The sequence below is a fragment of the Mycetomoellerius zeteki genome, unplaced genomic scaffold, assembly GCF_001594055.1.
Source record: "Mycetomoellerius zeteki isolate Tzet28-1 unplaced genomic scaffold, Tzet1.0 scaffold19, whole genome shotgun sequence".
Classification (NCBI taxonomy): domain Eukaryota; kingdom Metazoa; phylum Arthropoda; class Insecta; order Hymenoptera; family Formicidae; genus Mycetomoellerius; species Mycetomoellerius zeteki.
In genome coordinates, this window is record NW_017256854.1 from 2,230,465 (window position 1) to 2,256,778 (window position 26,314).

At 33.8% G+C, this 26,314-nt stretch overlaps 3 protein-coding genes across 7 annotated transcripts in view; all 3 read left to right on the forward strand.

Moving 5' to 3' along the window:
- On the forward strand, window positions 1–25,620 carry LOC108722022 (uncharacterized). 2 transcript variants are annotated; one of them, XM_018446911.1, is made up of 6 exons: window positions 1–370; window positions 6,659–6,879; window positions 9,784–9,916; window positions 10,212–10,345; window positions 11,698–11,908; window positions 25,552–25,620. In XM_018446911.1, exons 1-6 carry the CDS (start codon window positions 301–303, stop codon window positions 25,569–25,571), a joined length of 789 nt encoding a protein of 262 aa, XP_018302413.1. In that variant the 5' UTR covers window positions 1–300; the 3' UTR covers window positions 25,572–25,620. The 2 variants fall into 2 exon arrangements, with proteins under 2 accessions (XP_018302413.1, XP_018302411.1); XM_018446909.1 differs by lacking the exon at window positions 25,552–25,620 and adding an exon at window positions 12,959–13,300.
- LOC108722023 (trypsin-3) lies at window positions 16,056–23,985 on the forward strand. 4 transcript variants are annotated; one of them, XM_018446913.1, is made up of 6 exons: window positions 16,056–16,608; window positions 17,834–17,925; window positions 20,722–20,899; window positions 21,006–21,140; window positions 21,565–21,696; window positions 23,735–23,985. In XM_018446913.1, the coding sequence occupies exons 2-6, from the start codon at window positions 17,918–17,920 to the stop codon at window positions 23,954–23,956; spliced, it is 675 nt and encodes a 224-aa protein (XP_018302415.1). In that variant the 5' UTR covers window positions 16,056–16,608; window positions 17,834–17,917; the 3' UTR covers window positions 23,957–23,985. The 4 variants fall into 4 exon arrangements, with proteins under 4 accessions (XP_018302415.1, XP_018302414.1, XP_018302416.1 ...); XM_018446912.1 differs by lacking the exon at window positions 17,834–17,925 and having other exon boundaries at window positions 16,056–16,680; XM_018446914.1 differs by lacking the exon at window positions 16,056–16,608 and having other exon boundaries at window positions 17,605–17,925.
- Window positions 25,284–26,314, forward strand: part of LOC108722021 (probable chitinase 2) — a 6,161-nt gene continuing 5,130 nt past the window's right edge. The window contains exon 1 of the mRNA XM_018446908.1: window positions 25,284–25,668. Within this exon, the coding sequence (XP_018302410.1) occupies window positions 25,605–25,668 (64 nt within the window). The 5' untranslated portion in view covers window positions 25,284–25,604. The remainder of the gene's footprint in view (window positions 25,669–26,314) is intronic.

Here is a 26,314-nt window from a genome sequence, read left to right on the forward strand (position 1 = left end):
TCGAAAGGCCCTGCTCCTCGGCTCAGTTGTAGCGCCGACACCCCGGCATACACGAGGTCGCGTCGTAGTTTTAAAAGGCACACTCTGTACAAACGTAGACACGCACGCTCTATCTTCCGTATACCTCCGCCTCGCCTGCGCCTTCGCCTCGCCTCGCCTCGCCTTCGCCTTCGCCTACGCCTTCGCCTACGCCTTCGCCCTCCGCCTTCGCCTCCGCCTCGCTACGTAGTGAGCAACAGATATTTAACCGTGCACGTTGCCGTAGAAGCGATCGCCTCTCCGACCTCGTAGAAAGCGAAAATGCAGCGTCCGGTCGTCGATCACTGGAGAAAAATCCTACTGCTCGTGTATAGTTTGCCATTATTTTCATGTAAGTGAACGCGCGCGCGCGACCGCGCGCTCGCGCTCGCGCCCGTTTATCCCTCTCGATAACAAACATCGACACCCTTCCCGCCGCCACGCGATCCCATTCCCCTTATGTACCATTTCCCCCGATCCTCCAACCCTCCCCCCCCTTCCCTTTTGAGGATTCATTGTTATTACGAGGGGTGGTCGCGCGCCGGCGGCCGAGCGATCCTGACAGGATTCGGCTCGTCGTCGGGCGTCAACTCGTCCTTCGGGCCCGGATCACGTTTGAGAGCATCCCTCCGTCGAAGGATCCCTGAAACGCATCGATCAAGTCCGTCGATTGACTCTATGATATTTTTTTGGGGAATAATATTTTGATATTCATTGAACGCTATCCTCAGACAATCTTTTTCTTATTTTTAGCATCGAATTGTCTTGCCGAATTAACAGTGCCTTTATTTTCTCTGTGAATGACGTCTGCTCGAGGCGTCAAATGAAGAATAAGGTTCTCCATTTTTAAAATGACTTACGGGAAAAAGCTTTATATTTTTATTTGTCCATTTATTGACGTCTGGATGTGCCTGTTGATAAAGTATCGACTCCAGATTGATCAACACGTCTGTAAATAAGATCTTGGGAAAGGGGGTGGTTGGTGGGGACTTAAGAAATATCTTGGGATTGGTCTTATCTCGCTAGCCGTAAAGTAACCGTATATCTTTTTACACCGAAGAGGATCGAGTGACGCAGAGAGTTCCGAAATTTTCCGGAATGTTACCACGGTAGAAATTTAACATATGTAATTCTTTTTTTTTCCAAATAATTAACGTTCCTCGCTTATACAAGATGGACACGATTCTGTTTCTCTCGTAGAAATTGTTGTATTGTTTCAGTTGACGACACCACAGAGCGGAGGCTGCAGATTATTCCTCATACAATTCAGTACTCTGACAATATTACACATTTTGCACTTCATGACGTGTGACATATGTCTCGGGTTAATTGTTCAGTGCACCATAACGTGTTACCGCGACGGAGAATAATTCTACGCCACATTCCATGGGACGTTTTCCGGAGCATGTGTGAAGCGATCATCGTTAGCAAGTCACCGTTTGTCCGATATACTATACATATAATACATATATATTTACATCAAATTAATCATTGCGAAAATAACATAAGTCTAAGACTCGCGGCACCATCGATGTCGACGGAATCATTGATATCGCGCTTTCAGACGCTGACCAAAATTTAGAAACGATAATAACGAGACTTATGTTGCTTTCAAAATGACCGATATTTATATCTTCGATAAATAGCGTCGCGCTGCAGAACGCAAACCGTTCTGCGGAATAAATACTCTTTCATTGTTCTAAAAAACTTAGTGTATGCGTATTGACTTTGCTACTTCTGTCGCAGGAGAGAGAAGTCCGACATGAGAATAACAATTCACACGCTTCTTCAATATGGAATTGAATAAAAATAGAACACATGAATTCGTGTACATGAGCTCCTATCATTCATACCACCCACGTAGAATTACTACAATGTACATTCACTATAAATCCTCAACGGCCTCCATTTATTTAGACACGTACAAGAGCGCACACGTACGCACACTGTTAATATATGTCAATATACACTGAGAATAACTTTTACCGTCAAATCATTTCCGAACGTATTCGTCTTGCCGCGTATTTTAGGTCATTTCGTGGCATTTTCTTTGTTTGCAGGTCGTTTTTGTCACGAAAACGCCATAAAATCAAATAAGTCATCGTAATGTGACTTAATTCGACCTAGTTTATTCGGGCTGGAACGTTATACCTCGTTAATACGCGAATCCATTACAAATTTAAGAGCGTTTATGAAACTGAAATAAAAATCAATAGCACAATCGTAGTTTTTTTTATTCGCGCCGCGAAAAGGAATAAAACGTATTTGTATCAACCAAATGAACAATTCTATTCTAATATCAGATCGATAATGCGTTACACAATAATGCACACGGTGCATATGTATAAGAACACTTTGTCAAACGTTTGCTCACAGCATGTGAACTTTATACGTGAGTCAGTTACCGCGAAACTAGAACTACGATCGTCCGACGTGAAAGGTAATGTCAAAGGAAATGCTCGACATTGCTGCTTCCCGAAATTCCAACAGACAAAAGCTCGCGACAATGGTCCTCCGTTATCTTAATCGTTAATCGCGGAATTCCGGTTTCTCGAAATTTCATCGTTCGTTGGCCCTTAACAATGGTTTGCGATTCGATTATTATCCGAATCTCACAATAAAGCAAGAATAATTCTGCTATTTCACTGGACCCATTCAAACTGTTAGAGTTTGACAGATGCAATTAACAAGTTCGCAACGTGAGAAAATCTTTATAATGATATGATCAAAGCAAATTATAAAGTTATTAATTTCCTTTAGATAATGAAAAGATATATGATGTCTCTGAATTTATTTTACTTACTTTATTTTAGAGCGCAAAACAGAAAATTATAAATATACAAAATAATATTAAAATTAATTAAATATAGTAATATATTAAATATATATATATATATACATAGTAGAGATATATTATATATATATATATATTTTAAAAATACATAAATTTATATCATGAATCATATGAGATAACAAAATTATTGATGATATTCATAATCTGATCTTAATTTAATGAGGTTGTCTTAAATCTAGTCTTAGGTCGTATCAAGATTCCATCCAGCTACTGAAATAATCATATGACATCTCAAGATCGCATGTAAGACACTTTTTTTAGAACTAACGAAGCAGTCCAACTGACTGATTTATAATTTTTAAAAAATTAACAAGTTTATAATGATATATGTCCTGAAATATTCCATGAGTTTATTGCAATGAATGAATAATTAAATTGATTAATTTACTTTTTCTTCATTTCTTTTTATCAAAAGGTATAAATTGAATATATAATATTTAATTGGTAAATTTATTCGTCAATAGTTCTAATATATTAAATGTAAAGTTGAACTATGAATATCTTTTATTACGTAAGGAAATCAAGAAATTTTTTATATTATATTCAAGATAGAAACAAATATATGTTTTCTATTGCATTTTAATTAAATATAAAACGTTTGGAAATCAATTCTGACGGAACTAATATAATATAGAGCAAAGAAATATATGCAAATTGATAATTTTTTTAGTTTAGATTAATTATAAGTAGATGACGAAAATAGATAGCGTTAAATGAAAATCAAAATCCAATTAAATCAAAAAGGTTAATGAATCAGTTTAATTGAACGACTAAAAATACGACCACTTTTTCGGTCCATTCGCACATAACTCGAGTTTAAAAGCCATTGTAGCAGAAACCAATTATTCAACTATTTATCGATCCAATTATATTCACCCTAATTGCACGTTATTTACATAAGAGAAACCAAGTGTCGGTTTTAGATATTACGAATTGAACATTCTCACACAAAACTCTTTCTCGTAATATACTTACAAAAATATTCATATTAAAAGGATTGAAATATATTATTGCGTATAATTTTTACAAATCAAAGCGTCACATTCATTTCCTACGAAAGGAAAGCTTTAAAAAGATTTCTTATTGTTTTTAATTATTTTTCATCTTTGACATAAAGCATTCGATCTCTTCTATACAAATTGGATGGTTTGCAAGTACTTTTCTCGTTTTATAAAAATAAGAAAAAAGCTGCTTTGAAAATTCTTAATACAAAAATTAGTTACTTTATAAACAGAAATATCGTAAGAAAGTTATCATTTTATTATGTCAAAGTAAAAGTATGTATTCGTAAAAAGAAAAGTATCATCTCATTATACATATCAAAGTAAAAGTACTCATTTATGGATACATAGATCTTAAAATCAATTGTCTATTTCCTGCGATTATACTATACCTAGTTCCAATCAATGTAATGTCGCGTATAAAAAATCGGTCGATTCTAATTGCGAAGGACTCGTAACGACGTAACACAATTGGTTGTTTGGCTTCAAGCGCTCGTTGAAATATTATAGGACAAACGCGTAGAAAATCGCGTGGTATTAGCATTATCCATCGTACGATCGACCTCGAAAATAGGCCTCTTGTCTCGAAACGTCTCGAAATAATATACCATGCGTGCGACGGTAACGCGCGCTTTCATTCTGATCGATACAGTAACACCTCCCAGCAACAGGGCGGACTGCCACAAGTAGTTACAGTCGGCCGCGCGAAGGCCCTCCGTTCTTCCAGTTCCTGGCAATAGCTAGATTAATCTGTTCCCCGTCGTCTCGTTGTCATGTCGGTGCCAGTTCGATGAAAATCGAATACAACATGATTGCTGGTTTTGACAGCGTTTAATCGAAATATCAAACTGCTCTCCTCTCTCACTCTCTCTCTCTCTCTCTCTCTCTTTCTCTGATATCCTCATTATTATATTATATTTTATTTGATATAAAATAGCTTTGAACGTATATAATATGTATATATAAAAAGTATAAAGTATAAATATTATATACATATTATATAAAAGAATAAATATTATATACATATAATATGTATATAAAAAGGTAAAGAGACGCGTATTTCTCTCTCTACAGAAGGAATATGTCCTTTTGTTTTACAAATCCTACAATCAATTAAGAGTTCATATTTATCATTAAAAATATTGAAGTAGAAAGTTGACAATTATAAAAAGTTTAAACGTAGGAATTTTTATAAAGAAGTTTCATAAAATAACCAGAAATGAACCTTATTCTTCACAGTAAATTGTAGATAAATTTTATTTCAACAGAATATATGGTCCCAAGAAGAGATTTAGAATTACGTGCACGGGAAGACACCCTATACGTGACCTTATCTAGGTTTGTAGGTTACGACACCCCTCGAAGTTAACCCCCAACGAATTCAATTCTAAATGAATATCACATAAACCATGGCATAGAAAATATATGCGAAGCATCAAGCAGCAGTTTTACGGTTTCAGAAGTCTCACTTCATTCTTTATTAAACAATAATCTTTCGTATCTAAATGTGCTCGCAAAATATCGTAGCTTTCAGTCCACAAAATAAATGTATAACGATAAATATGTAAATGACGATAAAACATGAAAATATGTAGAACGTAAAAAATTGATCGGTTTTAAAAATATAAAATTACAAACATACGAAAATATAAAATTTGGTTTTTCACATATATAGATATAAAATCTTAAAATAAAGGAATATATTTGGAAAGCAATAATGTAAAAAAAGAACTGCTTTAAAAAATGAATAATTACTCGTAAAACCTAAATTACTCGTAAAGTATCGTACTTTTTTGTCCAAAATGTTATAAATGTATAATGACGATAAATTATAAACTACGATGAAAGGTAAGAATATCTGGATGACTAAATTGATAATTAAATTTGTAAAATTCGATTCCAAATATGCCATCAATAGAGACAAATCTAAAAATGCAGAAAAATATGTATTTGAAAAACATTAATTTGAAGAAAAGGCTGAGAGTCAGACGCGGATTTCAATGCGCGCGTAATGTAAATTATTAAACAGATTTATTTTAAATACTTTAAGTTTAAAATGTTGGGACATTTCGGCTCAATTTTTAATTATCTTCAGCAAGATATCTTAACAGATTTGTAGATAATCTCACTCTTCTCCACGTAACGCAATCAATTTATTTGTATCAATTTAATCTCCCGTTCTCTGTTTCACTTGGCTGTTGTCTGAATCCATTAATCACCCGGCTTATCAATCGGTTGTGACCGACATATTCATTTTTGACATTCAGGATGGATTGCGTTATGTGCTATGGAGCGAGCATGAGGCTATCTCCAAATATTTGTTAACTTGTTGAAGATGGCTCGAAATTAAGCTAAAACATCTAATCAACTTATGTGTTTAAAATAACTTTGTTATTTTGTATTACGCACTGAAATTCGCGTGCGACTTTCATTCTTCGGTTCTTTTTTTAAATGTTTTTTTGTTTAATTGAGAGTCCTGTTAACTTTGAAATATATTTGGAAATACAATATATTTTGCGTAATGTGATATTTTCTCTCAATTCCCTATTAAATACCTCTGAACTTTTAACTTTCAGTATTTTTGGATTTTTTTGCGACTCGCGTTCGTTGAAAAAACTCATAAAATCATCCTTTAATCGCGCCCCGCAATTTCCACGAGTGCCATCCAACAGTAGAATTAATACTGCTCACGTTGGACATTGTAGATAATGTCTATGGTCATTCGGTCGCCAGAATTGAGGTAATATACGGTAGTATATACGTACGGTGATTTCACGATTTCCAGACGCGACACTGGCGGGTCACATGAACGTGCAATTGATAGCGCCGCAGTACGTAACGCATGGCAGCACAGCCACCTTGCTGTGCAATCACACTGTCGCGGACGACTTGCTGCACAAAATAGAATTTATGAAGGACGAGAAGAGGATATTTCAGTATATTAAGGAGAGGAATCCGCCATATATCCCGGACAAACCCGTACACATCGACGGCGCCAGAATGGAGGTGAGCGAAATAGAACAACAAGGAGATCTTTAAAATGTGTTCCTTGTTAATTATTTTCTGTATCTTTTTAATTTGTTCTTTTGTTGTTTCATTATTTGTATATACTATCAATCGAATTATCGAGCGCACCCAACTGTTGGGTTCCAACAGAATGGATAAGAGACGGTTGACTTCATCAATTAACTTTAAACCTGGTTTATTCGATTCTTGACAGGTCATAAATATTTTGAATATCACTTTACCCCGATACGTATATACATGACTTTCGCTTTGATGTACCATAATTATCTCAAAGGCATCGCAGTTGTGCCGCAACATGACATGCAGTTTCGATAACACGTCTACATAAATTTGTGTCAAATTTACACGGGCCGAGACTGATGGCAATGATGGCATCGACCTTTACATCTCAATCTATCTACAGTTATATATACCCACGTCTATATTATCATCTTTAAATCTCGAATGTTAATCGAATTTCTATCTCCGTAACGGAAGTTAAATATGTTGAAGATGGATAAAGTCAAATATGTCTAGACAGGAAGTGTATTATGAAATAAATTGAGTAACCGCTTTTGATGAAATTCCACATCAATTCCACATTTTGTATTGCAAAATGATTTTAATTTAACATATGCGATATCTTATTTATCTCTTTAAAACGCAGAAATATTTTGACCTTTCAAAATGCATCTTAAATGTATATGTACATATATATATAACATGGCACAATTTTAAATTTCTGCTTTAGAGTTTTCAATGTTCTACGTAAACATTTACACGTGTATGTATTTATGGTCTCATTTGCCATTTCGTCTTTATCAAAATTTTACTGTAAGGTTCAAAATTTCGAAAACATATAATACTTTATTTTACGAACAAAGTTTATATATGAAATTAATATTCGTTTTTCTTTTAATTTCTCAAGTATTACCTACTTTATGTATGCATGTATCTTCGAAACAAATATTTATTTTTTATTATAAACTTTTCACTTCACTTGCCGTTACATCACGCACCTGTTTATGTAAGGAAATAATAAATGTCTCTTTTTTTTTTTTTAACCTGTCGTCTGACATTATTACGTGAACAGGTAAAAATACAACTTAGTCTGCATATATCTATCCCGATTGTTCCACACATCGCGGTATGTTCTATAAGAAAAAACCATGGTAAACAAAAATCCAAAAATAACGAGGACGCCCTCGATAGCGTAAGCTGAATATCCGGAGTCCGCTCCTGTCTTTTGCCAATAATTAAGCGAGCAAAGCTAAACGCATTTACCTAAGGCGCAGTCTTTTATGTATCGACACAAAGCAAAGCTATTTACGTACATATACGTGTACTCCGCCACGTAAAATACTCTCCCTATCCCCTCGATAACATCGAGTAGTAACGCGTGGCAGCGCAATTTCCTTCGTGAATGTTTTCGATGGGAGCGCGCAGCAGATGGGTGATCTATTAAAAAAGAGATAAGGTGGAAAACCAATACTTTGTGTTACTAATCCATATGTGATACCTCAACGTACGAGGATGAGCGCTTGTGCTAGTAGTATGTAGAGTCAACACATTAATAATGAGGCTACACGTGGCAGAAATAGAACGTCCATTCGGCCGAAGGGTTTCAGGCTACTGATGACAAACGATTGTTAAGTGTCGAAAACACTTTTCGCTCTTTCTTTGTGCTGAGGAACTTCCCTGCACTTGGCGTTTTCATCCATTTTATCCTCGCAGGAAAAAAAATCGATCGAGATTGCATGACCGAATTGCGCGCGACTATTCTTCTTTTATAAATATCTGCCTTTTTTAAGACATACTTTTATCGTCTCCTTTTCTTATTTTCTACTTTAGTTTTCTATTTCTGTAGAAATTTTTGAAAACTTGCTCGATTACTATTTCAGATCGTTCCTATTAGAATTCTGTTGTTGATAATGAAGAATACGCGAATGTTCCACACAACGTTATATATAATTCCGAGATATCTTAAAGTTATTACAGTACGTCATGAAAGATGTAGGTAAAGATACGCGTAACAAATGGAGCGCTAAGAATGATTAGATCCAAGCTACTAATAACGAAATTGAGTTAATGCAATAGGACTTCCAGTCACATTGCCTCAGTAATACTATGATTTCTAAAAAAAAAATGGTAATAATGGAATAAAGAGATCGTGATGATGAATAGCTTGAACTTTTTGAATTTCTACCTTGTTAATCTGATTGCAGGAAAAGGATTTTTTTCTATAATTAGGTGTTTATTATTTCAACACATCCAAATAGAGATTAATCGTGTGTTTCACAGAGAAATATTTGCGATAGATATGATCTAAGTATAATAGAACCAAAAGTAGCAAAACAACTATGCTAGAACTTTGAATTACATTATCCAAAGTGTTCTGTTTTGTATTTTCAAAGCATTTCACCTTGCTCGTGCATCCACTCGATATAATTGAAATGGCTAGATGAAAGGAATACAAATGTTAAATCTCTTGGTAAAGCTAGTCGGTAGAAGTACACTTTTGAACTTTTATTTAAAAATAATTTTCACGCACTTCATTATCAAATTCAACATATTTAAAAGCAGAGGAATAACTCGTTTGAAAAAAAAGACACAGCGAATACAAAGGCATTCCATTTTCTCTCGTGCAAAACGAAACTCTTCTTTATTTAATAAGTAAGCATACAGAGAATACAAAAGAGATTGTAAATATAAAAATAATCATGCTCTGAAAGGAAAATTAATTTTCATGCAATTTTGTATGCACACTCGAATTGTTTATACAGTATTTATTACTTGTGTTCTTTTACATGGGTATGGAATGTAATTTGAATAAAACGACGTACTGTTGTTCACTTGACCACGATGTGTTATAATTCCTATTAACATGTTGCTAATCTTTTCCAGTTTGCAATGAATGGCACGACAATCAAATTGCACAATGTGCGTTTCGAAGCTTCCGGTATTTATTCCTGTGAAGTCACTATGACAACTCCCATTTACACTGCTGGCGCTGATCCCGTACAGATGAAAGTGATAAGTGAGTGATATTGTCGACTTTACAAGAATAGAGATATATATCTTCTAATTAATGGCATTAGTCGTTTTATCATATTGAATTTTATTGAGCAACCTCATTTAGGTGCCAAGCACAATATCAGTATTGATCTAATCGAAATAATAATTTGATGTGAAAATTGTTATTAGATGTTGATGTTTCTCAGATTGAATAAATGTCAAAATCTAAATGTTGACTGATCATAAATTGACTCAGATTTTTATATAAATACTATCTCCGCGCGCATCTTCGATATACTTTTAATAATATTTTTTAGTGCCACAATCTGAGAATCCTAGAATCACGTTTAAGAAGAGCGTATATGTAGTAGGCGAAAGCCTGGAGGCAAATTGTTCATCCTCGCCCGCAAATCCAGTTCCTTATATAACGTGGTTCATAAACGGCAAAGAGGTAAAGAACAATAGAGTTTAAAATATAATTTCGATTTTAACAAGATAGAAAGAATATCTGTTTGACGATTTAACAATTACGAACGATACAGTTATTAAAGAATTTATACCTGTACTTCTGATCCCTTTTTATTCTTACGATACTTGAACATTTTAGCCCAATAGAATTAATATCACAAAAAATTAAAAATTTATTATCTATTCTGTTCTCCAAAAATAGACAGATTTTTCTGGTAGCGTTAAAAATAATCATGGGATGATCCGAAAAGCGTTTTAAAACTTGAAGGCTTTACTTTTAAATCGGTAGATATAATCTACTTTTTAAATAACAATTTAACTATTTTTTATGAAGCTACATTCTCAAAATTTTTACGAACTTTACAAAGTTCTTTCATTGTTCACAAAAGACGGAGCAGCACTCGGTATTCTTTAAAAAACGAATGAAAAGGTCTAAATTTTCTCTTTAAAATGCACCTATCATGTATATACGCTGTATACATAACATATAAAGAACCATAAATCCGACCATGCAACTGGTGCAACATCCACACAATACGCGACGGATCTGCAGCGGTAGAATCAAGCGAACGTTGTTTTTCCTAAAATGGTTATTTCGAACACAAAGGGCATAAATTACGTCAAGATTCGTAGTATTCTTAACGTTTCTCGGAATATATCAAGTTGAATGATAACATGTGTGAATCGTTTAATTTTTAGTACCTCATTTAAGCAAAGTTTACATACAAAAAATTTTTTCATATCGAAAAAATGATGGGTGCACCTCAAAGAGAAACCTTAAACCTTTCTATTCATTTTTTAAAGACTATCAAGCGCTATTCTGTTCATCTTCTGCAAGTAATCAAAGCAAAAAAGACGCTTTCTGCTTTTATGTTGACTTACTCGGTGAAAAAAAATCGTACAACACTTAATAAATATGCAAATTAAAAATAATGATTCATTCTTGCGAAGGTTATAAACTGCTTTCACGTGCGATTTTAATTCACGCCATGGAACTTTGTAAAGTTCGTAAAAACTTTGTAATTGATGACCTCTTATATCCGTGTAGCTTCAGTCATCGTTATCTAAACTATCAATTTGAAAAATAAAGACTTCTGCAAGCTTTGAAATACTTTTTGGATTGTCTCATTATGATCATTTTTGACAAAGTTCCTTGAAAATTACTTATTTTTAAAGGAAGAAATTATATTTTTTTAAATATTTTCATATTGCAAAAACATATGCTTTTATCATTTACTCAAAGTTACACGTAATTATGCGCAATTAAATTTTTAAATATCTTTAGAAATATATTCCTTCGCCCGATTGTAATTTTCTGATTATCGATTTCACCAGGTGGATATTGATCTAGTGACACACTATCCGCATACAAATGATAAGAATTTGTACCATCATCTGCAGTTCGCTACTGCTAAACTGAAGGTGGAGGTTTCTGCGTTGCACGCTGGCCAAAACGGGCATCTTGAGATCAGCTGTCGGGCAACAATACCTGCTTTTCCCATGCATCACGAGCAATTTGCCGATATTAAAAAAAAGACGGTGTCGGGTAAGTTTTTTCATAAGATTAAACTCTTTTTCGTACATATAACACACAGATAGGGAAGTCTGTGACATAACATATGGCGAAACACTGTTAAATCTATAGTATTAAATTTAACTTAACGTGAATCGCCATTGCTCCTACTAAATATATCATTATTTTTTACCAAAACGATAGTTAAATTTGACACTATATAATATCAAATTGACACTGTATAGTATCAAATATAACCATTGTTTTAGTATAAAATAACGATGTGATTAAGTAGGAGCAGTGGCGACTCACGTTAAGTTAAATTTGACACTATAGATTTAACAGTATACATCGATTTAATTTGAGTATAAAAGTGAAATGTAAATAGGTATTTCGAATTATAAAATACATATTTTACCTAATAATACAATAAAATGTATTGAGTATTTCAGGATTTAATCGATTTCTATGTTTATGTATAAATATATTCTTACGTTATTTTGTGTACACTGTTAAATCTATAGTGTCAAATTTAACCTAACGTGAGTCGTCACTGCTCTTACTAAATATATCATTATTTTTTACCAAACGATAATTAAATTTGACACTATATCATATCAATTTGGCATATAGGTATAGTGTCAAATTGTCACTATATAGTGTCAAATATAACCATTGTTTTAGTATAACGATATGATTGAGGAGCAGTGGTGACTCACGTTAGGTTAAATTTGACACAACAGATTTAACAGTGTACGACGGTTTTAATGTACGCCAGTGAGCACTGAGTGCGTCCAATCGAATTCGCTAATAGTAACAACTTTTAACCACTGAATACATGCATTGATGCCGAAAATAGAGTGATAGATAAAGATAGATCCGGATTATTTTATTAAAAAATATCGGAAATAAAAAAACATGCATTTTCACTGCGAAACTGACTGCTCTCCGGGACTTTATACTTTTCCAATGTGTTTTTACCTTCTATAAGCCTCAGGGGCTTCCATATTTTTTTTATCCTTTACCAATTTATCAATAACAAAAGTAAAAGTCCCAATGTTTGTACCGTGCGACTTGTTTCAGTGCAAATCATACCAGCGCCGGATGTGACGTCTTCCGCGGCGATTCTCATACGAGAACTCACGCTACCTACAATACTGTGCATATTGAGCGCAATGCACGAGTTTATTCCTTAATAAAAGTCAATTGTTCTAGGATAATTCGGCTGTAACATATCTATATGTAAGAATGTTAAGGCGATGAACATAAGATCGAACAATCACAATGTCTTCCTTCGATATATCGAAATACACGGGGGCAGCGGTTTTATTGTCTTTGCAGAAGTTTTGTAAACTCATAGACGCGGCTTCTTCGTGCGCAAACTATTTTCGATTATTGCTTATAAAACGAGCGTCGTCTGTCTCGCGAAACATATCAATCCCATTATCATGAGAAACAATCTATGTCCGAACATTCGGCAAGGTGTGTCGGAAAGCTATGTCTCTTCCTTCAATACTATTCGAATATACTTATCATAGAGTCATATCATCATGCATATAATAGGATTTTGAAAATTCTTATCTGAAAGTTAAATTAGAAAAGAAAAAATCGAGCTACACAAAGATATTTTTGTTCTATAGCAGAACATGTATATATTTGTATTGTTGAATTAGTTAACGTATCTTTGAAAAAAAAACAGAGTTTATTACAGTTTAAAGTAAAACCTACATAGCTTTATTGTTAACTATATAAAAATTCGATCTATATATTGAAATGTTATCGAGATATCATATGATGTATACATTACAAACTGTAATTTATATTTTATTTTAAAAAATGATATGGTTTTCCGATACGCGTTAATATAACATTTCATCTAGTCTCGCCTCGCCGCTGGGGAAATAAAATGTTTTTTAAGCTAGCAATACGTTCTTGTTACTGCGCGCACATTTCTATAAAAGCTATACAAAAAAACTCGTATTCGTAAAAAAAAAAACTCTTTAATATCAGTCGAATCGATTTAATATTTCCCTTTGGGGATATCTGATTTTAATAGCAGTTTTCCATTAATAGATTTTGCTCTTTCTACAATATTTCCATATATCGTTCAAGCCATTAGAATCTCAATTAAAAAAAGAAAGCTGATTTTCATTTAATTCGCAGTAGATATAAAATTACCTTTTTTATAATTTATATTTTTTCATATTACGCCCCGTTTCATGATGTTTCGTAATAATACACAGCGATGAGATCAATTTTCCGACAATAATCTAGAGAAGTGGCAACTTATCCGCGTATAATAGGACATAGATACTATAGCAAACATTCGCCGTCATTTCAACGTAATTCGGAGCTTAGCGCTCCGTAGGAAATATATTATATTCAAGAGAAATTCAAAGCAAGAATGGCGTAAGTCAAAAATACGATGACTCATAAGGTACTCGGATCTTTGCACGTATTGAAATATTTTATGCACGCATTGAAATATCAGACTGTCTTCTAATTTAAATTATCGTTTTAATAAATTACATAACGATATAAACGAGTACCCCAAGATCGCTCACTTAGGCCATTTTTGTTTTCGATTCTTCATTTGTACTTCACGTGCTATGACTAACTGTGGGGGATATCGATGAAACGGGATGTACAACTCACAATCAGTATTACATTACGACTTCCTTCAGCGTATTTTAAAGTGGCAAGCTTAAAAAACACCGCGACAGCGGCTAGGCATTTAGAGAACTGCGAGAAACTAGAGATAACTAGAGATACTCGAGTCAGAGTTTGATCAATAATACCTGATCTCTTGCTATTATACATAATTACTAAACAAAAAAGCATAATTTCTTTGCTTGAATTTACAATCAATGTACAATCAGATCTTGTGATTATACTTATCTCTTCGTAATTTTCGAGAGATAGTGCATTACATCGATCTTATTGAGGTCGATCGAAAGACTGCGGGCAAACTGATTCGATCAAGCTCTGACTCAACCGTCTGTAGAAATAGCGATTACAGCCGTGCTTGCGGCCAAACTTTTTCGAACACTATTGGGCGCGTTACCCGTCGATACGACGTGGTTTTTAACAGGATTTAAAACTCTTGATGCCGATACTATCACCGAACAACCAAACGCTTGGGATTATCTCTTATCTGTGTGTTGACACACCTCCTCGTTAAAAAATCATAATCCTCTCTTTCTCTCTTTGCTGTCGGCACTCGTACTAAGTACCAGCAACTTTAAACAGCCATATTGGCTACAGCGTAAGAGTATGTTAGTATGACTACCTGAGCTGGCGGTACTTTGGAACATTAAAAGGATTATGTCGAAGAACGTTTACGTTAGAGTGAACGCTAACGATGCTTTCCGAGGCTTTAGAGTACTAATCTAATCTTGATCATTAGGATAATCAGAAGGGAACGTATCATCGTCTCCAGTTAGACGACTAATCTAACTAAAAAAGTTTTGATAGCTTCACAGAACGAATCTTACGAACGTAAGTCTGTAGCTGACGTTACAAACTAGGGGTACTCACGCGCGATCGAATTCGGTTACAATTAAATATAAAGATTAAAAAGCGGCAAATTACTAAATGATAAATTTATCGTCATAGTTAGAGGAAAGTGGAAACGTTAGGGAACAAACATTGACTATGTAGTGCTTTATAGAAGTAAAGAATATATTTATGATTAATGAATTTTTATGCATATTTCAGATTGTGCGACTATTTGCTAAAATCGAGATTATTCCAATCGCGTGCAAATTCTTACATGCTTTCAAACTTGCAAGAAATATACTACTTTTTAATTTTTATTGTACTTGTAAGACGTATAAGGCATCGGTCGTCTAAGCGAAGTTTGAAAGCTTAGTAATGATATTTTAATTGAGAAGTGCCTTTTCATATATCCGCAAATTAGAAAATATCTCAGGCAGATCTTAGTCTGCTAGGCGACATGCTTTTGCTCGGAAAGCAAAATCGCAATCACTGACAACTATAATATAGAAAAGAAGTCGTCTTTTTTAACGATCTCACACTTTAATAAAGTTATCTTTAGTCGTTTCAGCGTTCACTCTAGCATGTCGAAAGCTCGAAGTTGATTATATTGCAAATTTCATACAAGTTTGCTGTTTCTAGCTGCACCTTCAATATATAGAATTGATTGTGAAGGGAAGGGGAAGGACATATGGAGAAGATCGTGATGTAAAAAAATTATATTGGTCATGATGGAAAAAATTATATTGGAGAACTTCACGTCAGTATACATTTGCCAATGGAGAACTTTACGCCGATACATTGGAAAACTTCAGGTCGATACATTCATACATACATAAGATTCCACTTTCATCTTTCGCAAGATATATTACGATTTCATTGCCACTAACGCTCCTTGCAGCGGCTAGCTATGCTTCTTGGAAACGCCACGATAATTTATTTATCTTTAACTCGAGGAAAAGTAAGAAGGTGCGCGACTAGGAACAGCAAGTCTAATATAAATTATAGGAAAAACAAAAGTCGACGGAGAGCGTGGCACAGAAAATGGAGGATCCCGCTAAGCCTTTACGGCGGAGATACTCTTCGCGGTTTTGGTCCTAATAATACCGTATCTCTGCCCGATTTCCCTGGTGACCGGTGTCGAAACGACCGCGACGCCGTGGGAGTCTGCGGTTGATGAGCCGGCGGTGCGCATCGTCGGCGGAGAGATCACCAGCATCAAGAATTATCCATTCATCGTATGCGTGCGACGCGCCCATTTCTCTTACGCACACAAGCCCCTTAACCTTTCACCTTTGTGAAGAACATCGGTACCGTCACCCACACCTCCACGGATGCATAGTATGACGACTGTGACGTCAATGACGTGGAAGTAACGCGAAGTGTACTCTGCGAGGCCGGGGGTGGTTTTATCAACTCTGAAAGTTGACAGAGCGAAATGTTTAGCGATTCAACGCGAACAGAGAGAACGATCCATAAAGTCTTTTAACGCTCTTTCGTAGAATTAAACTATTTTAATTTCTAACCGGTAGTACAGAGTAAAATGGTATATAACGATGATGTGATGAAATGAAATTTCGACTGATGTATCTTGCAGTTTACGCTTCGAGTGTATTCTCATGTAGGACCAACTTGAATCAGAGATATCGGCTTTATTAATGAAATACACAAGCTAGATTAACATCGTGCAATTTCGGCACTTCTAATTTCTCGTTTGTGCGATATGTACTGACGGTATACTGATGCACTTTAACTGCTCGTGTCAATCTAACCACAGTACATATATACTGTGATCTAACTTTGAATGCTTTCGAGACAGCTGGAAATCTCAATTTCCAAATAGTTAAGCGTTGTCTTAGTTGATGTGCAGGATGCATAGAAAGTTGTATGCTATTCTATTCGAAGTTTTAATAGAATACATATAATTTGAAATGTATCTTTAAGTGAGATTTCACGAAACGTCTTTCTTACAGATTTAACATGATTTAACAAATTGAGAATAAACATATAAGATGTTAAAACCCCTGGTGAAAATCTCATATTTTATTCTCATAATATTTTCAAGAATTTTCATATTCTTTTATGAAGATTTCTGAAAAATACTTTAAACTTCATATTTTACATATTTTCTTTGGAAATAATATAAAATAAAATTCACAAATGATATAAAAAATTCTAGAAAAGATATAGGCTATTTTAAATATTTTAGAAAGTATTCCAATTCGTATAAAAAAATTTGAAAAATTTTCTAAAAAGTTATAAGATTATGTAGAAATTTCGAAAAATTAGGTGAAGGATTCTAAGAACAATTTTCATCAGGGAAGCATGAGAAAATTATTCGTGAAATTGAGATTCAGACGGTCTCGAATATGCTTGGCATTCGTCCGAGCTAGGGCGCAAGGGTTAAGGTGGCAACCGACTCGACTCGGCGAATCCGAATTTTTCAAAGTCAATTCCTCTTAGGTCTCGGTGCAGCGCCGATCCTATAGCCACTCGTGCGGAGGCACTTACGTCGCCTGTAGGTTCGTCCTGTCGGCCGCCCATTGCATGGTCAGGTGCGTGTCATAAGACTGCGTTTCGCATTTTGCGCTATGTCTGTCGCGGAGGGTGGTGTAGTCTCTCTCTCTCTAGCCGGGGCTTTAGCACTTTATTCGACCTACGTATTTGTTGCCCCATCTCCTTAATACACAATCTTCATTCCTGGGATGTTTGAACAAAGATGGGATCCTCGAATTTACATCCCGGAATTAAGATAGCTTTCTAAAATGGGGGGGAGGGGATGAGCGAAAATATTTCACGTGAAATTTTCTGAATAGAACACGTGGACTCTCCGAAGATGTTAGCAGCGCACGACACTCTTTAAGCTTGATTAATGTTAACTGTGATCTTTTTCATTTAATCCTATTAAGGTGTTGATATCTTGCTTACTTGCTCATAATGTGTAAGAGTTGATGTGTATATATAAAAGTTATTCGTTCTAAAGGCCTTCGCGGCTAATTATGATTAGGAAACACTGCCACATCGTACAGCGAATTTATCTTTTCATGCTTTTCTATGATACATTTACCACACAAATTGGAGTAAATTTATGTACATTTGCGTTGTAATAATATTAATTTTGATAACGTCGCTTTCTTTCACGCAAAAATGCCTTATATCAAAATTTCTAAATCTAGATAAAGTATATACGTTTTGTAATATATAATATATACTGGAATTTTATATTTAAATTGCTATTTTGTTTTAATTCTTATGGATCACTCTATAATTGCAATTTGGAAAGAACTTTGAAAGAAGTGAACATACAAAGCATTTATTCCTTTTAAGCTGTACAAAATGACTTAAGCTTCAGATAAATTTTAAGCTCCCTGAAAACGCTAAAAAATTTAAATTACTTTTCTTAGATACTATTCTTATATTACTTTTTCTTAAAGATTTAAATTGATTTTCTTTGTTAAGTAAGAAATATCAAATGAACTTCATTTCTTTTTAGAGTCTTTCTTTTTAGGGTTTTTACCGTCACACATTTTTGTCACTTGCTTTTAGAACATATAAGATATTTTCATATCGTCAAATTTTCTTTGGATAGATTGAACGATCTTTCGCTTTCACTTATAACTTTTCAACAAGAAGCTGAGAGAATTAATCTTCTCAGTTTTTGGTATAATTAATTCTTAACCACGGAGCTGTCTATGTGATCTAAATCTCTTTAGATTTAAAGTAAGTTTCGCGAAGTAAAAAAAGATCACGGAAGGAGAAAATCCTTTGTCGGCTAAAATATAGATTACATTCCGGTATAGTCTCGAGAATGTAATTATATCTATTTGTAAACCAAACCAAATGCCCTGGTAAGACATTTTAGGATTACACCACATTACATGAGGTATTAGTGGCCGTGTTTAACCTCCTTGCTACTGCAGAGATGTATGTAACGTGTTCACACGAGAAAAAGCAAAAGGCTTGTGTTTGATGTAATGACGTGTCTTGTAAGATTGTAAATCGCTTCCATTTGTGAGAAATTAACCGAACAGGTCGGCAGATTTAAATTTCCAGTAATCTATAGTTTGAAAATATGTAATATATTTCGAGAGATTGAGTCTCTCTGTAAGAGATATTTATATCTACACATTCTCTATGAAATATTCATTATAAATATCACAGAGAGATGTATTCTGAACAGCAGTTCTGTAATGCATAAGTCCTAAATGTATTTGGTAGGTAATTTATATCGCGTATGTGAAATATATGCGGAACATTCGGACTTATATTTTCGCTACTGAATGCAATCCTTCTTTCAACTATACAGCAACAACTGGATGAACAGGATTGGAAGGTGAATCGAACGGTGTCAGCGATCGGGTATAAGAATAACTGCCTGTTGACAACCGGCGTATCAATTATAAAGTGAATTTTATCTCGTCCCTTCCGTCCCGTTCATTCCCTCTAATTGTATGTATATCTTATTTGTTTTTTACTGTGTCTGAGTAGTGATGTGCTGTCTAGCGTATATATTTCACGAGTAACGAGAAGGTTAGCGGCGCTAGATCCTAAGGCAATGATATCTGTCGCGGTATCTATCTATGTATATCGATTAGCTGTGTACTAGCGATGAGATGTACTACTACTCGCGTGAACGTAGTTTCTGTTTTACGTGTCAGCTCGGCCGCTCGTGATTGTACGTAGAGGAAATTGGGGCGCAATCAGTACGTTCGTTTATACGACAGCTACATAAAATATTAAAAGAAGAGTGATTTAAAGGGAACGAGACAAATTGGGAGAGAGTTAATAATTATACATTGAAACATGACTTTAATAAATATATTTTCGATATCACTTCCCTTTCGTAATCAAACACCAATTTTATGCGATAAATTATATTCTATCTTTCTTTAGTTGATATAAGAATAGATTCGTAAAAAATAATTATTCGTTATTCGTTTGTCTTTGATTTTATCAAAAATTTAATTTTCTAATTTATTTGTTATACAAAATTAATGTAGATGTTGTTTCTTCATATTTCGCTTACAAAGAAAGAGAAATTGTGCTTATTATACTGTTTTAAGAGATAGTATTAACCTTTTTTAAAAAGAAATATATCTTTTTTAAAAAAATGTCATAATTTCGTGAATATTATATATATATATCCCAAAATTCTTGGTATCTTCTTTCTATAAGTTACCTATATATTCAACATGCAAAGTAGAATCATTGAACTCCACGATATCGTTTAATAGGAAAAGTGTTCTGTCATTACGTTTCACGTCTGATCGCGTTCCACTTTTCCTCACATCGCTCCGTTGTTTAGGTGAAAAAAAAACCAAGGTGTATAATTAACTCGTCGTTGTTTAAAGACGGTTGCTCGACGGCACGTGGGCAGCGGAGAATCCACGCCATTTCTATGTGATAGCCGGCGCGACCTACGTGTATTTACCAAGTTGGGGTTCCATGCAAGTGGAATTGGTAGACAAGACATTGCCGCACGCAGAGTTTCGATTCTCGGACATGCGAAACGATATTGGATTGTTCAGGGTGACTGTTTATGCCGTGTATATAATTTTGTGTCGATAATAAAGAGAGCAAACCTTGTAATCACTGTGAGTGGCCTTGTACTGTCATACATGCCCCGCTTTTACAGCTGAAGAGACCTCTTTACAGAAACGCGTACGTCCAATACGTTACGCTTCCGCCGGTCTATATCACGGATATATTCCAGAAATACACGGAGGATTGTGTCGCGATTGGATGGGGTCGACACATACCCGATTCAAACGTAAGCAAGTTTACGAAGTATTTTATTTAAATACGTCACATAAATGAGGATAATATATTCTGCGCGATGGAAGAAACATCTTAAATTTTTTTTGTGAATGAAAACTAATAAAAAATGAATATACAAATCTCTTTTTTCCAGCTTTATAGAGAGTTTGATCCATCATGAAATAATGATAGAGCAATTTTAGATTCTGTTTAAAGCAAACTTTTTCCGATGTATCTAATCTTCATCAGTTATTCTTTAGTATCTATTCTTTATTAGTTCATTCTAGAATCTCCTATCACGTTTTTCTTTAAAACAGAAATTTATTTAAATTAATAATTTACTTTGAAAACACATGGCACAATTTAATAAAATACAAGAAGCTGTAGTTGACCAATGAATAATATATTTCTTTAATTTGCTCTTGGCTCATTGTTAGCAAGGAAGCGGTACGTATTTGCGACACGTTCGAATTCCATTAATCTCGCCTGACAAATGCCCTTTGCCGAATGTGCACAAAGAAAAGCAATTATGCGCTGGTGTATTGGAAGGTGGTCGCGACGCCTGTCAGGTTTGCATTAAATTTTGTATATCTATATATACGTATTTTATACATTTATATATACGTATATATACAGGGTGTCTCGTAAGTTTTTGCCAATCGCTTTTGTGTAGATAGAGCGGACTAAACTGAGTTTTTGTCTCTTGCTGTTTTTCTGTAAAGTTAATAGTATTTGAGTAAAAAATTATTGAAAACCAATATTCAACGATTTTTAGTAATTCAATATCTCGTTAACCATTGCGAAAATTGCAAAATGGTAGAGGACTTTTCGACTTATTGTTAGTCCGCTCTATCTACACAAAAGCGATTGGCAAAAACTTATGAGACATCCTGTATTATACCGAGTGGGGCATTTTAATCGCCCCAAACGGATATGAGAAAGATATAAAAAAAAGTTTTATATAAAAGTTATAGGTTTTCTTGGGGAAAAGAAGGTAAAAATAACAGATTTTGTATATAGGGCATTACCAAGGTCAGGTCAAGGTCAAATCGATTTTTTTTAATAGAACACCCTATTTTTGATACCAGAATGTAATAGTTGGTATCAAGAGCTTTTCAAAACACTATAATAAAGTTATTTTTTATTAAATACTTTTCGAGTTATAAGGCTTGAAAGTTACAATACCGCCGACATTAACATTACTCAACGTGTCCAACCGACGGCTAAATCTCTTAAATGAAAATAAGAGGTACAACCTCCAAATGGCCTTGATCTTAACAAATGTTATCCAAGACATGATCCTGAACAACATTCAAGAGGTTTTAGCCGTCGGTCGGACAACTTGCGTAATGCTAATGCCGGCTGTACTATAACTTTCGAGCCTTATAACTCGAAAAATACTTGATGAAAAAATATTTTATTATAGTGTTTTGAAAAGTTCTCGAGGCAAGCTACAAAAAAATGTAATGAAAAATAGGGGGTTTCATTTAAGAAAATCGACGTGACCTTGACCTGACTTTGGTAATGCCCCATATACAGAATCTGTTATTTTTAACTTCTTTCCCCCAAGAAAACCTACAACTTTTGTATAAAACTTTTTCCTGTATCTTTCTTAGTTTCTGAGATATCCACCTGGGGCGATTAAAATGCTGCACCCTGTACATATACGTATATATATATATATATATATATATATATAGTACAATTTTATATTTTTAATTATATTCAAGTCTGATGAGTAACTATTTAAATGTAATAGCAAAGTGATATTCTCTCCTTATGTTTTTACACAAAATCTAATTTCTTTAGGTCTATTTGCACTTCTTATGAAGTCCAAATAGCTTAAGTTTATAGAAAATTCTGAACGTTTTGAGATATTATCAGATTAATTCAGAAATTTCTTTTCATGTATATGTTCTTCTAGTAATACTCTTGCGTTGATTCTGTCCTCGTGAATATTTACTATGAGCATTTTTTCCCTATTTTACAGGTATTTTTAGGGAATTCTTAAAATCATTTTAAAATGGTAATTACAAAGATCTTTTTAATGAAAAATAACGCTCTGTAATATTTTTCGTTAAAAATCCCTGAACCTACATTACCTACTTATTAGAGAGATCAATACAGAAATATTGATAAAATTTATATTTAAATATGTCCCAGGAAAATTACAGTTATTCAAACTTTCTTTTTTAAGATAAAAAATAACACCTTATGAATTAATTTAAGGTATAAAATCAATTACTTATGAATTTTTAACTATGTTAAGCTTGATGAACTATGTTAAGCTTGTAAATCAAAACTTTGACATTGAAAATCATACGAAAAAACTTTGCTATACCTCGTAGATAAACGTCAATTGTAAAAACATCGCACCAATTAAAAAAATCATAAGGGCAATTATTTCACAATTTCAACTTGTCTAAGAACAAGCTGAAAATTTTTTGCACACAAGAGATGATATTAATTATAACAGAATTTTATTCTAATTTAATTGGGATCACATTAATAGTCCACGTTTTCTTTTAATAAATCAAAAAAATTTTACACTAAACGGAAGTTTTACTTTTTGCATTCAGATTCTACTGCAACATTTTGAATTTTCAGGGTGACAGCGGTGGACCATTGTTATGCAATGGAACGCAAGTCGGTATTGTCTCTTGGGGCGAAGGATGTGCCCGTCCGAATACAGCGGGTGTTTATTCTCGCGTGGATTTTTATTTACAATGGTTAAACGAAACTATTGTTCAAAATGGAGCTGCGAAATACTCTTTTCAAAACATTGTAATTGTTTTTGCGGCTTACTGCCTGTATACTTTATCGATATAACATATTGATTATCGTGTATGTATAAGACAAACAAGTAAAAGCTACAATTTTATATTTAGCTGCAACTTATTATTATTGTGTTCATCAAGATCCTACTCTGATTAAAAAGTTATTTATTTCTTGTACATAAATTGAAGATGTTATTAGTTTATATACAAAAAGTGGTTAATTTTTAGTGGCAGACTTTAGAAAATTATTTTTCTTGTCATCTTAAAAAATATCTTTTCAAAATATATTATTTAATAAAAAAAAAAGAGAAATTTTGTTCACATTATTAAAATCAGTTTAAGATTTCTATTAATCAATAAAAGGAGTTACTTTGGAAAACTATTTCTTGCCATCTTATCAAAAAGAAAAATATTTTTTTAGATTCTATTATTTCGCAAAGAAAGATTAAGACCAATTAAAATTTTCTGCTATATCAAAAGAAACACTTTGAAAATTTATTTCTTACCATCTTACAAAAGTATTTTTTGAGAATCTATTATTTAATGGAAAAGAGAGCTTTCATATTATTAAAATCAGTTCAATATCCTGCTATTAATAAAAGGAAACATATTCTATTTCCATTTCCATTTGGACTCCTTTTGATATGTTATTTTAATACAATGGAAGGATATACATACGCATCTCAATACAGCAATGAGCGCCATCATTCTACGACATTTTCAGGTCTACTGTCTTCCTATATTTCCGTCGTTCCTCCTTCTTCTGATCCTTTTTTTCTGATCTTTCAATTTCCCTTCTCTTTTTCCTATTTCCCTTTGCTTGATTTCTTGCATTTCCATTTCCTCTTTATTTTAATCTTATATTCTTTTATTTTTTTTCTTCACTTTGTCTTTCTCTCCTTCTTCCTCTTCCTCCTCCTCCTGTTTTTTCTTCGCCTTCCTCTTTTTCCTTTTTTAGGCAATGTACTGACTGTACGTTGTTCTATTTATAAAACACATGCATGGCTCATGCATAAAGTAATGCGCAGATAATGTTATGTAGTTATTTATATCAGAAAATCGAATGAGAATCCGCACGAAGGACAAAGCAAATTTCCGGCAATAGTATAACAGGTTCTAAGTGTATCCTTCTCGCGGTCGTTCTCCTCGTCTCTCGAGAATGAACAGTTATACGAGTGAAAGTGATCTGGACCTGGTTGACGCGCGCGTATCTGAGGCCCAACAGTCTACAGACTGCAGTCATACGAATCGGTACCGTATTAACTGTGCATAATCGGCGATATCGGGGTGATTAATAAACGCTATTTTGTTATAAAACAATTAACGGTCATTTAGTGTCTATCTAAGATAAATACAAAAAGAATGTGAAATTTTCGCTGTCACTATTATCGCAAGTGATATAAAAAACAGATCTGATTATAAGCATCGCTAACGTTAGGGATTTATTCCTTGTATTAATTTCTATCGATTGTCGTGTACCTATCTTATCAAGTAACGCAGTGAATTAAAGTTATGATGATTAAATAGAAAGACGCGCTAAATCTGAAATAAAAATCAGCGATACGCAGTTTTCGCATCAAATACAGGACGTTTACTGTACTTGAAGTACGATATTGTAAATGTTTTTTAATTCGAGATACGTTCCAGATTATCATCCAACGCATTAAATATAACGCATCGAAGAAGTTTAGCGCACTACGATGTCCTTCAGTGACGTGGCACTTCTACTTACAATTTTATTTTTTAGGACGTACGATGTTCACGGTGAGTTCGCCTCTTATTAAGTCTATCTATTTATGATAATTAATACGTATATTGTACTTGTGCAATATAACAATGTCATGTAATATTACATTCGATTAGTGCGTGAATAATACCAGCGTTTACATATTAACAAGCGAAAGTAAAAGCCGGCACGCCGCACAATGAGGACGCGACATTTTCGCTCGCGAATGTATATACAGAGTGTCGCGAAAATAGATTCCATTATTGCTTTATTTACGAGTTCTTTGATCAATTTAATATCGAGTTTTCTTTATTGAGAATTTATTTAGTTTCTTAAATGTGCGCTTGGATGTATAATTTTTGCGATTTACTGGCGATTGATTTAAATATGTTTTGAATAAAAATAAAACTCTAAAAGACAAAGTATATATAAATTGTAATTACTTTCATAAAATTTTTTTTAATTTGTGAGCGTAGAGTATAAATTAATACGTACGATTAAGAGATATTTTCTAAAGTAAAGTACTCGTTTTAACACATATTAATGATTTTTAATTATATCTATTAACATAACGTATTGATTGTGTCGTATAAAAGGCAAACTTGCAAAAGTTATAATTTTGTATTTAGCTGCAACAATAATTATTGCGTTCATTGAAAATTATTTTTCTACCTAAATGAATAC